The sequence below is a fragment of the Carcharodon carcharias genome, chromosome 9, assembly GCF_017639515.1.
Source record: "Carcharodon carcharias isolate sCarCar2 chromosome 9, sCarCar2.pri, whole genome shotgun sequence".
Classification (NCBI taxonomy): Eukaryota; Metazoa; Chordata; class Chondrichthyes; order Lamniformes; family Lamnidae; genus Carcharodon; species Carcharodon carcharias.
In genome coordinates this window covers 126266520-126281122 of record NC_054475.1, presented here as the reverse complement: position 1 = coordinate 126281122, position 14603 = coordinate 126266520, and the positions used below count along the sequence as shown (strand labels likewise).

General features: G+C 40.2%; 1 protein-coding gene across 1 annotated transcript in view; it reads right to left on the bottom strand.

Moving 5' to 3' along the window:
- si:ch211-26b3.4 (connector enhancer of kinase suppressor of ras 2) overlaps positions 1 to 11533 on the bottom strand; it is a 748930-nt gene extending 737397 nt beyond the window's left edge. Inside the window, exon 1 of the mRNA XM_041195459.1 lies at positions 11470 to 11533. Within this exon, the coding sequence (XP_041051393.1) occupies positions 11470 to 11533 (64 nt within the window). The remainder of the gene's footprint in view (positions 1 to 11469) is intronic.
- Between the last annotated feature and the right edge of the window lie 3070 nt (positions 11534 to 14603).

Genomic DNA, 14603 nt, shown 5'->3' with positions numbered 1-14603 from the left:
AGTATGGCACTGAGCTATATAAATGGGAAATTAGATCAGATGATCAAAAGCTTGGTCAAAGAGGTAGGGTTTAAGACGTTTCTTAAAGGAGGAAAGCGAGGTAGAGAGGCGAAGAGATGTAGGGAGGGAATTTCAGAGCTTGGGTCCTAGGCAACAGAATGACCACCACCAATGGTGAAGCAATGATAACTGAGAATGCACACATGGTCAGAAATGGAGGAGCGCAGACATCTCAAAGGATTGTAAGGTTTGGGGAGATTACAGAGATAGGGAGGGGAAGACCACAGAGGTATTTGAAAACAAGGATGGAAATTTTAAAATTAAGACAATGTTTTTAAGCAAGTAGTCCAAAGCCACTGTGGGACATTGTTTTTAAGCAAGTAGTCCAAAGCCACTGTGGGAGCTAGAGCAACATTTAATTAAATTGCTGTGAATAAAATATTTGGCAAATGGGGAAAGAAACTAGATACTTACATGCACACAGGTTTTATAAATCAGAAGATAAATATTAAATGTATTCATTTATTAAATTTATTTTTTAATAACTATTATTGCAAACATTTTGTTTGTAAGCCTCGTACCACTCAGAATTAATAAGGTTTTTAATGCTTTCACTTTATCTCAGTCATGCAACTGCTGTCAGATTTAGACTTCAGTGCGATTGCAATGGACATCAGAAGCTACAGACCACACAGCAGCAATACCACTGGACATCCATTAAATCAATGTCAAATAAATAGCATAGTTAGGTCAACAAGTTCTTTTCAAACATTTTGTTTGGTTGACGGTGACACACAATCTTACTAGATTGAAGACAGTTGGTTGGCAGTACGGAACTTGCGTATTGGTGAAAATTAGACATGCTTTCAAAGTTTTTCATCTTGCATTTATCAGGACAGATTCGTAAGAATACCAAGAATTGTTCCCTTTAGATTTGGTATTTTTGCAAATCTGTCCTGATGAGTGCAAGATGAAAAGCTTTGATAGCATGTCTCTTTCTTCAGCAATAGATTGAGGATGTTTTTCAAACAGCAGATTGCTGTGATTTTTAACCATAATTTACAAAACAATGATTTAGAGTGATTAATAGAGTCAAATCATTTTTAATATTGAATTCTTATGAAAGTTGGAGTATCAAATTCGGCAATTCCATTCAACTTGTGGTTTTGGTCATTCTATTAGCTTTACATTATTTGCTCTCTGATTAGTTGGGGTACACACAAAACAAATATCCCATCATACCTAAATCATTAGATAAAAACAAAAAAACTGCGGATGCTGGAAATCCAAAACAAAAACAGAATTACCTGGAAAAACTCAGCAGGTCTGGCAGCATCGGCGGAGAAGAAAAGAGTTGACGTTTCGAGTCCTCATGACCCTTCGACAGAACTTGAGTTCGAGTCCAAGAAAGAGTTGAAATATAAGCTGGTTTAAGGTGTGTGTGTGGGGGGCGGAGAGTTAGAGAGACAGAGAGGTGGGGGGGTGTGGTTGTAGGGACAAACAAGCAGTGATAGAAGCAGATCATCAAAAGATGTCAACGACAATAGTACAATAGAACACATAGGTGTTAAAGTTAAAGTTGGTGATATTATCTAAACGAATGTGCTAATTAAGAATGGATGGTAGGGCACTCAAGGTATAGCTCTAGTGGGGTTTTTTTTTATATTTTAATAATATTAAAATAAAAAAAACCCCACTAGAGCTATACCTTGAGTGCCCTACCATCCATTCTTAATTAGCACATTCGTTTAGATAATATCACCAACTTTAACACCTATGTGTTCTATTGTACTATTGTCGTTGACATCTTTTGATGATCTGCTTCTATCACTGCTTGTTTGTCCCTACAACCACACCCCCCCCCTCCACCTCTCTGTCTCTCTATCTCTCCGCCCCCCACACACACACCTTAAACCAGCTTATATTTCAACTCTTTCTTGGACTCGAACTCAAGTTCTGTCGAAGGGTCATGAGGACTCGAAACGTCAACTCTTTTCTTCTCCGCCGATGCTGCCAGACCTGCTGAGTTTTTCCAGGTAATTCTGTTTTTGTTTTATACCTAAATCATTGCCTGTTTTACAGTAAACAACTGCAACTCCATCCCCTAACTATATGTTAACTTCCACTTCCATTACCTTCCTGTGGTTGAAGCATTATACTACTTCTGTGAACTGATTAAATAACGAGGTCATGGACCAAGTTCCTTAATGAGCACAGATGGACACCATTTACTGCAGAAAACATTCACTGAAATTCCTGCTACCATATAGACAAGTCTGCATTTATAAAATTATTGGTTGGAGCCATACTGCTGCTACACAGCAGTGGTAAACATTATTTACTGTAGAGTTCACAAGTAAAGAAAAACAAGGCACATTTTTATTCCAAACAATGAAATTTTTCAATGACACTTCCCCCAAACGTCATCAAGTTTACTTATTTCAATTGGAGCAATAAAGGTAGCACTGAGTTGTCCCAATGTCACCACAAGTATCCCCTCTGGAAGGTCACCATTAATACAGTAGTCCAACCTGAGGTCCAATAAACAGAGCATTTTAAAATAAAAATGAAATCAGGATACTGTTGTCAAAATTAATTCTCCAGTAAACATTTTGCAATGTCTATCCATCTTGTTTTTTTTCTTCCACATAACCCAATTAAAGCCAAATAGATACTTAAATGAAGATCTTGAATTGATCTGTCACCATCATGGCAGAGGCCCCATAAGGTCAAAATAGAAACCAGTTATCACAATTTGATTGGCTGGTTTTATATTTCTGGTTTATTGGCTTGGTTGTGCATCACCAAGTAACCTTTGGTCGCATGATATCAACTCAGCATTGTAATTGGTCTGAGATTACATCTTGTAATAAACTAGTTAACCTGAATCTATTCAGCATGGAATAAAATGGGATTCACTGCTCAAATCTGCAATAAAGTAACTGAGAAATAATGTGAAACTGAAGTCAGGTGAAAAACAATTAACATTACAGACTGACCAAAAGAAATAACTCAATTTCAAACCATTTATTATGATGCCTTATTACTACTTTACACCAATCACATATTTTACTTTAGACCACATTTTCAGCCAAAAGAAAATCAAATATCTTTAGGAACCATGCACTGTTTTGTGGGAGTCACTGATTTAGTGTATTGTTGAATTCTATCTACAGGCATTTACATTTTTATAACCTTGTGCAAGAAATCATCCACACAGTTTTTTAAAAATGCCATGCAATCTTTGTTGCAAGCAATGGATAGGAGTTGACAAAATGTTACATCACTGTGGTATTTAGTGAGTCCAACTTATGCAGTTTGTAAAATACAAACCTAGCTAGCTGTTTTCAGATGTAGCAACATTACCAGGAATAGGCATTATAGTTAGAACATAAGACATAGGAGCAGGAGTAGGCCATGTGGCCCATTGAGCTCACCATTTAACAAATCATGTCTGATCTTCAACCTCAACTCCACTTTCCCAACTGATCCCTTATCCTTTGATTCCCTTATAGTCCAAAAATCATTCAATCTTTGTCTTGAATATACCCATCGACTTAGCATCCACAGTCTCTGAGGTAAAGGATTTCAAAGATTCAATACTCTCTGAGTGAAGAAATTTCTTCTCATCTCAGTCCTAAATCACCATACCTTATCCTGAGATTGTGCCCATGGTTCTATACACTCCAGTCTGGCAAAACAATGTGAACTTGTCCACTTTGGCAGAAAGAATAAAAAGACAGTATACTATTTAAACAGAGAGAGATTGCAGAACTTGGCAGTACAGAGGGATCTGGGTGTTCTGGTACACAAATCACAAAAATGTATTTACAGGTACAGCAAGTGATTAGGAAGGCAAATGGACGATGGGATTTATCGCAAGGGGGGTAGAATATAATGTAGGGAAGGTTTACTGCAGCTGTACAGGGCCTTGGTGAGACCACGTCTGGAACACTGTGCACAGTTTTGGTCTCCTTATTTGAAAACAGATATAATTGCGTTTGAAGCTTATCAGAGAAGGTGTACTCGTTCCATTCCTGGGATAAGGGGCTTATTTTATAAAGGAAGGTTGAATAGTTTGGGCCTATACCCATTGGAGTTTAGAAGAATGAGAGGTGCTCACATTGAAACATATAAGATCCTGAGGGGATTTGATAGGGTAGATACCAGGAGGATGTTTCCCCTTGTGCAAGAGACTAGAAATAGGGAACACAGTTTAAGAATAAGAGGTCTCCCTTTTAAGACAGGGATGAGAATTTTTTTTTCTCTCAGAGACTTGTTAGTATGTGGAATTCTCTTCCCCAGAGGGCAATGGAGGCTGGGTTATTGAATTCATCCAAGGCAGAATTAGACAGATTTTTGATAGACAAGGAAATCAAGAAATATGGAAGGCAGATTGCAAAGTAGAATTGAGATCACAACCAGATCAACCATGATCTTATTGAATAGTGGAGGGGGCTCGAAGGGCTGAATGTCCTTCTCCTGAACCAAAGTCTTCTATTCCTATGTACTCTATCAAGCCCTCTCAGAATCTTACAAGTTTCAATGAGATCACCTCTTATTCTTCTATACTTCAGAGAGTTCAGGCCCATTCTACTCAATCTCACCTAATAAGACAATCCTCTCATCCCAGGAATCAACCTAGTGAAATGTTTTGCATTATTTTTAAGACAAATATAAAACTCCTTAGGTACAGAGACCAAAACTGTACATAGTATGCCAGGTGTGTGGTCTCATTAAAAGCCTGTATAATTATAGCAAGACTTCCTTACTCATCTATTCCAACCCCTTGCAGCAAAGAGCAACATACCATTTGCTTTCCTAATTGCTTGTTGTACCTGCATTTTAACTTTCTGCACTTTGTGTGCAGGACACCCACATCTCTCTGAACATCAACATTTAAAAGTTTCTCACCACTTAAAATATATACTGTTCTTCTAGTCTTCTTGCCAAAGTGAATAACCTCACATTTTCCCACATTATACTCCATTTGACACATCCATCTATATCCCTTTGCAGATTCCTTGTGTCCCCCTCACAGCTTAAATTCCCAGTTAGCTTTGAATAGTCAGCAAAAGTGAACAGATTGTAGTTGGTCTCTTCATGTAAGTCAGAGCTGAGACCCCAGCATTGATCCTTGTGGCACTCCACTAGTAATAGCCTGCCAATCTAAAAATGGCCTGTGTACTCCTCCTGTTTCCTGTCCTTTATCTAATCTTCTATCCATGCTTATATGTTACTTCCAGCTGCATGGGCCCTTATCTTGTGTATTAACTTTTCATATGGCACCTTGCCAAATGTCTTGAAAATCCAAATACATCACAGCCACAAATCCCCTTTTAACTACCCTATTAGTTACATCTTCAAGAAACTCAAATTCGTTAAATGTGATTTCCCGTTCATAAAGCTATGCTGACTCTGTCTAATCATATTATGATTTTTTAAGTGTCCTGTGACTAATTCCATGTGCAAGATGTAATGCAGCAACTCATCAAGGCACCTTCAACAGCACTTTGCAAACCCACAACCTCTACCACCCAGAAGAACAAGGGAAGCAGGTGCATGGAACACCATCACCTGCAAGTTCCTCTCAGAGACATACACCACACTGACTTGGAAATATATCGCCATTCCTTCACTGTCCCTGGGTCAAAATACTGGAACTCCCTTTCTAATAGCACTGTAAATCTATGTACACCAGATGGACTGCAGCAGTTCAAGAAGGCAGCTCCCCACTACCTTTTCAAGGACAACTAGGGATGAGCAATAAATGCTGGTCTTGCCAGAGAGGCTCACATCTCATGATTGAATATAAAGGAAAGACGAGGAAAACAAAAAAAAAAGAATGGTTTCAGCATTTTTCTGATGTCTGATTTAGGCGAACTGGTCAGTTATTTTTCTCTCCTGTCTTTCTTGATCAGCAGTGTTACATTTGCTACCTTCCAGACTCTGAGAACTTTAGAAGGTCACAAACAATGCAATCACTATCTCTGCAGCCACCTATGTAGGCTATCAAGTCCAAGGGATTTATTTGTTTTTGTTTCCATTAGTTTATCCAGTACTTTTTCTCAATTAAGATTATTTTTTTAAGTTCTACATTCTCATTAACTCCTTAGTTGCCCAGAATTGCTGGTATGATTTTTGTGTCTTCTACTGTGAAGCCAGATATGAAATATTTGTTTGACACCTCTGCCATTTCCTTACTCTCCTTTATAACTTTTCCTTTCTCAGCCTCTAAGGGACCCACATTTACTTTTGCTATTGCCCTCCTTTATGCATACTAGTCAAAGCTCTTGCAATCTGTTTTTATACTTTTTGCTAGTTTACTCTCATATTCCATTTTTTCCCACTTTGTGAATTTTTTTAGTCATTCTTTGTGGGTTTTAAATTCTGTCCCAACACTTAGACCTACTAATCTCCTTGGCAATATTATAAGCATCTTCTTTAAATCTAATATTTTCCTTAACTTTTAGTGATCCAAGGATGGATCATTTTACCTGTGGAGTTTTTTCTTTTAATGGAATGTATATTCATAGAGAATTATTAAATATTTCTTTAAAGGTTCATCATTGTTTTCCTACCATTATACCTTAGAATCTGATTTCCCGATCTACCTTTCCCAACTTGCCTGTCATACCTAAGTAATTGGCTTTATTTAAGACTGTCATTTTGGACTTAAGTATATCACTCTTGAGCTCAATGTGAAATTTTCTCATTTTATTATTCTTCCTCAGAGGATCCCTTACTATGAAATTACTAATTAACCCTTTCTCATTACACAATAACTGATCTAAAATAGTCTGTTCTCTGGTTGGTTTCACAACCTATTATTGTAGGAATAATTCTCAAATGTAATGTATGAACTCAACCTCCAAGCTACTACTGCCGGTTTAATTTGTCTTGTTTACATGAAGGTTAAAGTCCTCCTTGATTAATGTGTAGTTTTCTTACAAGCCTCTTTTATTTCCTGATAAATACTCTGTTAGAGGTTATATAAACTACTCCTACCAGTGAGATTTCCCCCCTTGATATTTCTTATCTCAACCCATACTGATTCTACTTCTGAACCAAGGTCCTTCCTCACTACTGTCCTAATGTCATCCTTTATTTTCAGGGCTACCCGCCTCCCCACCCTCTCCTTTTCCATTGTGTCTTTCCAAAATACCAAGTAGCCTAGAATATTTAGTTCTCAGCCTTTGTCACCATTTAACCATGCCTCTGTAATGACTATGAAATCAAACCCATTTATCTCTATTTGTGTGACTGATTCATCTAGCTTGCTCAACTTTGTGCATTCAGATAAAATGCCTTTAATTTGAACTTTTTACCATTTTCCCCAAATTTGACATTATTCACCAATGCACTGTTATTATTAAGTTGGTGCTTTCAGATGAAGGGCCTTTAATTTTAACTTTTTACCATTCTCCCTAATTTGACCTTATTCATTGATGCGCTATTACTGTTAAATTCTCTGTCCCTTTCTTGTCACAGTCAGCTTGTCTTTATCTAAATCTGCTTTGTGCATTTGACTTTTTCTTTAGATTTATAAATTTCCCCTCACCTGAACACCCCCCACCCCCTGTTTTAATCTAAAAGCCTATATACAGCCCTAGTTATTCTATTCGCCAGGATTCTGGTTTAAGTGGAGCAGATCCCTACAGAACAACTCGCTCTTTGTCCTGTACTGGTGCTAGTATACCATGAATCAAAAACCCACATCACCACACATTCTTACCTGTTTGACCCTATGCTAATTTTCATGTGGGTCAGGTAGTAATCTAAAGATTATTACATTTGGGGTTCTCCTTATTAATTTAAAACTCAGCTTCTCAAACTCCCAAAAGAACCTCATTCCTAGTTTTAACTATGCCCTTGGTTCCTATGTGGACCATGACAACCAGGTCTTTCCCCCATGCTTGAAGTCCTTATCCAGTAGCCAGGAAATATCCTTCATGATGTTTGAGCATTGGGGTCCCGCTCTTGATAACATTGTGCCTCTCTCTTTCTCTATTTCATGTTTAATGTTCTAGGTTCTTCCTAGTAATACAAAAATCACTCTAATGAATGATTTGATAATCGGTGCCAATTTCATGTTATCTTCAATCTCCAAGAACGGTTTGCGGGAATTAATTTAGTAATTCAATGTAATAGCAAAGAATCCTAAGCATAAAATGAGACGCACATTATCGCAGATTAACGGCACAACCTTCATATGCTTCTTAACTGCGAGAAATACGCGCTTATTTTCTTTTCTTGAATGGAAGGGCTCCAGAAAAATTGTTGAAGCGACGGAACAAAACCCAGAGGTGAGAGAGAAGGTTGCGCTTTTGGGGTGAAAGGTTCAGTTGCATTTGGTACAGTGTATTTATCCATTGTTGGGTGGAAGTTGAGTCTGGCAGACGTCGAGACAAGGGGAGGGGGAAGATTTCATTTTCTTATTTTGGTTTTATTTAATTTCCTATACGGCTTAATTCCGCTACAGATCGAGAGAACTGCTAAGAGATTGATTCAGAGGACAGCAGATTGAATGTTTTGTTTTTTGTTTGGAAGGGGAGAGAGAAAACCTTCGGAGCATCCCTGATTTGGCCATAAAAACCTCCATACACAACGAACACACATCAAATCTCTAACCAGCAGAGGGACGACAGGGATTGCCCGAGAGGGGAGGAGGTCGGCACTGACTCATCGCCACCAGAGAACTGCAGTCCTTAACTCTTCTGATCCAGGACTTTATTTCGCGAGTGGGAGCGTGTTATTCCTCACATTTTACACTTTGACTGCGAGGAATACAAGAAATAAAATTGAGGTAATGGTGACACATTCGTCCTTTTCCACCTGATCCTGCTTCACGTAGCCGCCAAGCTGCTTTTTTTTAAAGAGCAGCTTGTAGCGGCGGATCGTGCTCTGTGATGGGGAGATGCAGGCAAACCTCAAGTGTGAGCTGAATGTTAACAGGACTGCTGGCGCCACAAGGCTGGTTCGGCTCGGCTCTCTCTCTCTCTCAGCCGACGGCAAGTCCACACAGCAGGGGAAGCACAGAACCGCTCGGTTTATGGATCGAATCGATCCCCATTTCACTTGGGTCCACAGATCAACCACCCCCGCCTGCAACTCCCCGCCACACACACACACACACACACACCCGAATTATTTTGGAAGGATGCCAATTTCTTGGCGTGTGCCTGTTATGTTTGCATACAGGTGTACGTACCAAAAGAGAATCTGACAGAAACACAGCAAACACCATCTGCAACTGTGAAACAATCATCTCATGTACAGCTGGTCCAAGATGCAAATCGCTCTCTAAGAAGTCTTGTTTAAATTGAAAATAGTCTATCACACCAGTGTACTATTTTGTTCGTTACAGCTCTACAATTTACAAGTGTCATGTCACATTACCAGAGGAAGTACATGTCTCCGTTTCTATTTAAATATCACCTCCACGATCTGCATTTGAATGATTATTAATACGGCTAATTAACGTATGTCAATAAATGGTGTCAATAAAATTGACACTGCCCTAAAAAGTTGGAATAGGGAGGTAGCCAACCAAATTACGGGGGGGGGGGGGTAAATATCGAAACATTCATAGTGAGAGGAGACAGGACGAAAAACACACAGGAGACAGTAGAAAGATAGAGACGCCATCGATTTAACAATGAAGGCTAAAGTACAACCACCTCCAATTAAAACCTTCGCCGGAGAGATGTGAACAAGTACGAGATATTTCTGTTTATTCATTGCTAACGAACGTACACGTGTCTGGAATATGTAATGAATGGGGTAGGTGTTTGGGCAGATGTTTGGGTGCACACCAGTCATCAGGGGAATTGTGCCTAACACTGGATCAGCAGTGTGCTTCCTTATACGCTTCTATAGCCTAGTCTAGCCTCGTCCTATTCTCGGCTTGCACCTCATTACGGAGCCAAAGGAGAATCCCCCATTTCGGTATCCTAACGTGGGCGAGTGCAGGATGATTCATCAATCTCGTGACATATGTTAAAAAAAAACAGCCAAAACATGAATGGGAAGCACCGCATGGAAATTCGGGATTCGTTGCTTTTATATGGCTCCTCGAGTTTGATTTCACTTTGTATTGGGAGAAAGAGTTCATTGATATACATGCAATGAATAAATTGATGCAGTGATGTTAGTTGGGAAATATATATATGTAGCCTTTCCGACAAAGCTTGCAGAGTCGGTGTGATGATCCATCCTAAATAGACATTATGAAAAAGATTAAAAGTGTAATGGATGAAACGTTATGCTGGGGATCACCCACTCTTCCAAGGCTTGTCGGAACCCAGTAACTAGTTTGTGAAGGACTCTTGTACCTTCTGTTTTGACATTCGTTCACTGATAGGAACGGTTATTTGTTTGCTTTTGATTCTTCCTATCTAAGATTTTTCAGCTACAATGTTTTATGCTGACAATACATCACCCACAGCAGAATTTTGGGCCCCGTCCAGCTTTCATGTTGGAAGAGGAGTACGTGATTCCTCACCAGGCGTGATTCAGGGCACCCACTGAGCTCCCAGTACTTTCCAATCAGACGAATGCAAAGCCTTAACCCGTCCCAAACCCAGTCCCCAGCTTCCCTGGAAATTAGCATCTTCGTTTCACGCCAAACCAGACCAAGAGCTGGGACCGCCAGATCTATGAATGTAAGAGCCCAAACTCCAAAGGGCGACCCTCCCATTACCAGCAGAAAATATGCCCACATTGTGCGCTTGTTTGATTAAAAAGCTCCTTGAACGCTGTCGGAAGCATCAAGTACATCTGCTTTCCGCGAGTTCTGGAATAAATATTGCAGTTGATCAATTTGTTGAGCGATTGCATTTTTGGCCATAGCTGCGTTGGTCTGATGTGAATACAATAGGCGGTTAATGGGAGGAAGGGATGGAGTGAAAAAAGCAAAAGCAGAGATAGATATGCAACGCGAATACAGAGTACATGTCAGTACAACTGTGAGCCGAACAGAGGACAGTGGCGGGCAAGGCGGAGATTCCCCCGCCTGTCCTATATCTTTAAAACAGCAATTCACTGGCGGCTTGTGAAACAGTACTGCACCCGATTCATACCGCATCGCAGCATTATACATAAGCAGTGCCTAGGACAAGTGCACTCCGCGTACTAAAGAGAAACCAGCCTTAGATTATTATCGGATTTGTTATTCTTTAACAAATGTTAAATTCAAAAGGCACAGGCTGCGGGGGGAAGGGGACTCCTGAATTCACTAACACCGTTTGGATGTGGTACCCAGGTTTCAATGGTGCACAGTGCGTTACTAGACATGGTTTTCCCACACTACTACCTGCCAGGTTAGTTGTTACTACCTATGCATTTTGCAAGACTATATTTCCCCCTTCCTAGATTCTGCAAACGTGCGGTAAAAATAACAAATACTGAGGCAAGAACCACTGTTCATTTCCGATCCCAGTTTAAATGTGATGCACGAAATCTAAGTACCTTTCATCCAGTCCACCACCTGCTTGGGCGTCCACTTGCTGATGGGTTCCATAACCAAAGCCATGGGTGACCAGTTTTTTTTGTACTGCACACCAGGCAGAATCGGGAGGAGGGAGAAGGCGAAGACAGAAGGCAGATCTTTCAAAGCATGGCTGAAGCAAAGACCGAACAGGGTGTCATCGGGGCAATCCAGATGTTTGTGTGTGAGAGGGGACGGGAGGTGGGTGGTGGTGTTCGAGGTTGGAGAGAGATAGATACCCGTGGCTCCACCGCACTGATCTGTCGAGATGTTGGCAGCAGCTTCAGTGCACGCTGGCTGCAGTAACCTCAGCCACGGTGCGCCGGAAATAGCGCAATATGCAAAGTCAGGACTTGTCCCTTTCACTCACATCCTGCTCTTCCCAAACTATTTTTCAGCTTGTGTGGAGGGTGAGCAGCGAGGGACAGCGGTCTGCAAAGCCGCGAGGGGAGGCTGGCGGGCGTTGCCCTGGTTTATTTCAAAAGGCGAGAGAGTGTGTCCTGCTGCAAGGACAGTACCTGGAACTTTCACTTAGACTTCCAAACGGAAGTACATGGGTATGCAACACCGAATCTCGTGTAAAAGCAATACGATGTGCAACTCAAATCAGGTCATCTCGGAGTTAATTTTGCTTAAAAAATAGACACACCTTCTGACCCAAGTAGCTGCTGCACATTCCACTTCCCAGAACGGAAAATGACTGATCCTTAAGTGAAGAAGTTGAGTGGCAGCTTCCACATTCATCCTCCAGCCCCCCTGTACATGTGCCTTGTCCCATTCGGTTGCAGGACCTCCGACCATTGCGTATTGCTGGGAGAGCTAAATGCTCTTTGGAGGCTGCTGTCTGCTGTAAGTCGGGGGTCCACAAGTTTTCATCTGTTCATCCGTTGCTGCCCCAACAGAGATTGCCCGGGAAACACTAGAAAGTGGGTGGGTGAGTCCTGGAAAAGTCGTCATAGTGTTAATATGGAAGCTAACATCGTCAGGTGGAAACAAATTCCAATTTTAAGAAAATTTCATTTAAAAAGGGCGGTTATCAACTATATTGTCGGGTCCTCAGCATTCGGTAAAGCGAAAGAATAGTTTAACACTTAGGGCATCAGGCGCTTAAGCGAATTGAGTAAAACGAATTTAAGACAGGGAGCAAAATACCCCCGAAGAACTGTTGTGAAAACCTAGCAACATAGGACTTAGGAGCTGGAGTGGGCCATTTAGTCCTTGGAGTCTGCTCCGTCATTCAATCAGATCATGGCTGATCTGGTTATGTTTCAACTCCATTTTGCCTGTGCCCTCCATAACCCTTGACTTCCTTGTCTATCAAAAACCTGCCTAACTCAGCCTCCACTGCTTTCTGAGGAGGAGAATTCCACAGACTAGCAACCCTTTGAATGTTCACACATATATCCATCCTTATGCAATATATTCCAAAATTTCAAACAATCTTGAAATCCAATAATGTGCTTCTTTCTTAGAGCCTGTACACAGCCTTTAGGTATTGTACTAGCTTAGAAGCATCTTTGCTAATGTTTAACTGTGATGGATTCCATTATTATCTATAATTTCCACAGCAAAATCAATGTAGCAGAAACATGATTAGGATGAAACTCCCACCCTAATCATGTAGGCTTAATTATTAATCAATTATCACAAGCTCCTTAAATACTAGAGTACACAGATTCTGCAGTGTCTTCTTTTGAGGTTAATTATATTAAATGTATAGGATGTCAAACACTGACCTGTACAAGGGATCATCATAGAGAGAGACAAATGAACTACTCAGATTGTAGTGACATGTACCCTCAGGTATACTCAGTAAATGTAAGATTTGGAGATTTCTGGTGGTGTTGCTCATGAGCAGTCAGGGTCCTGGGTGTGGTTACTAGTATTGACTGGTGATCGTTGCCCATCAGTATAATACAGAAAAATAGTCATAGTGCAAAACTAACACAAGGTAAAATATTTCATACTTTACTGATCCTTAAAGATGCTCACCCCAGAAATATGTTTACAACAATACTTATCTCTCCACTGGTAAAACTGTCTTAAAAGTACATTTCTTGTTTTCCTTCCTCTGAAACTCTTATTTCCCATTATTTACTGAAGAAATATTGTTGTTGAATTTCTCATGGCAGATTTGGAGTATTTGCATAAGGTTCAAGCATCTCATTTGTGTTTTTACCATTTTAAACTTGCCTTTTTTCAGTTACAGGATTATGTAAAATAATTCCCCCCATTCGTTTATATGCTGCCCTGTATGTTCTGGCTGATTTTTGTCATGCATGCAACACTGCCACAAAGAGGTCATGGAGCTGAACCTTTATCTCTGTTTCTCACTCCACATATTCTTTCAGAACTGCTTACTGTTTTCAGCAATTTGTTTTTTTAGTTCAGCTTTGTCCTCAAAAGTTCACTGTCCAATAACCAGCATGTAAACAGGTCATCATTCAGCATTTCCAGGATTCGCCAATTCCAGCACAAGTGGTTGAAGTCAATAGCAAATAGCCTAAAAAGCACTTCCACCCTGAGAGAAACACTAGCCAACCCCCTCCCTCCAACCTGACACACATTCAATACAGCAAAATTAATTTCAAATTGTTAGTTTACGGGTTTAAATTAAAACCTTAAATTGTATAAAATATTGAATTAAAGCATTTCAGTGTTGTTTTTAAGTTGCTGTCCTCTCACTGTTACCTGCAATGTTTCAGTCTGGCTGTCATGTGATATGAATTGTCACAACACACATTGGGTATTGTAACTCCACAAGAGCAGAGCAGGTTATCAAAGGAAACCTTTTGAAAGCATCTCTAATATACTGTCTGGGCAAAGTTAGTGATCTCTAAAAGAAATGTGTACTTTTTAGTTTGAGTTTACGATGCTATAACCAAATACAACATTTTGTGAGTCAACAAAGAAGGTAGTAGATGAAAAATGTGTGGGCAGTTTTGTGGTTGTTGCTTTTTTAATTATTTATTTATGGGATGTGGTCTTCGCTGGCTGGGCCAGCATTTATTGCCCATCCGTAGTTGCCTTTGAGAAGATGGTGGTGAGCTGCCTTCTTGAACCGCTGCAGTCCATGTGATGTAGGTACACCCACAGTGCTGTTAGGAAGGGAGTT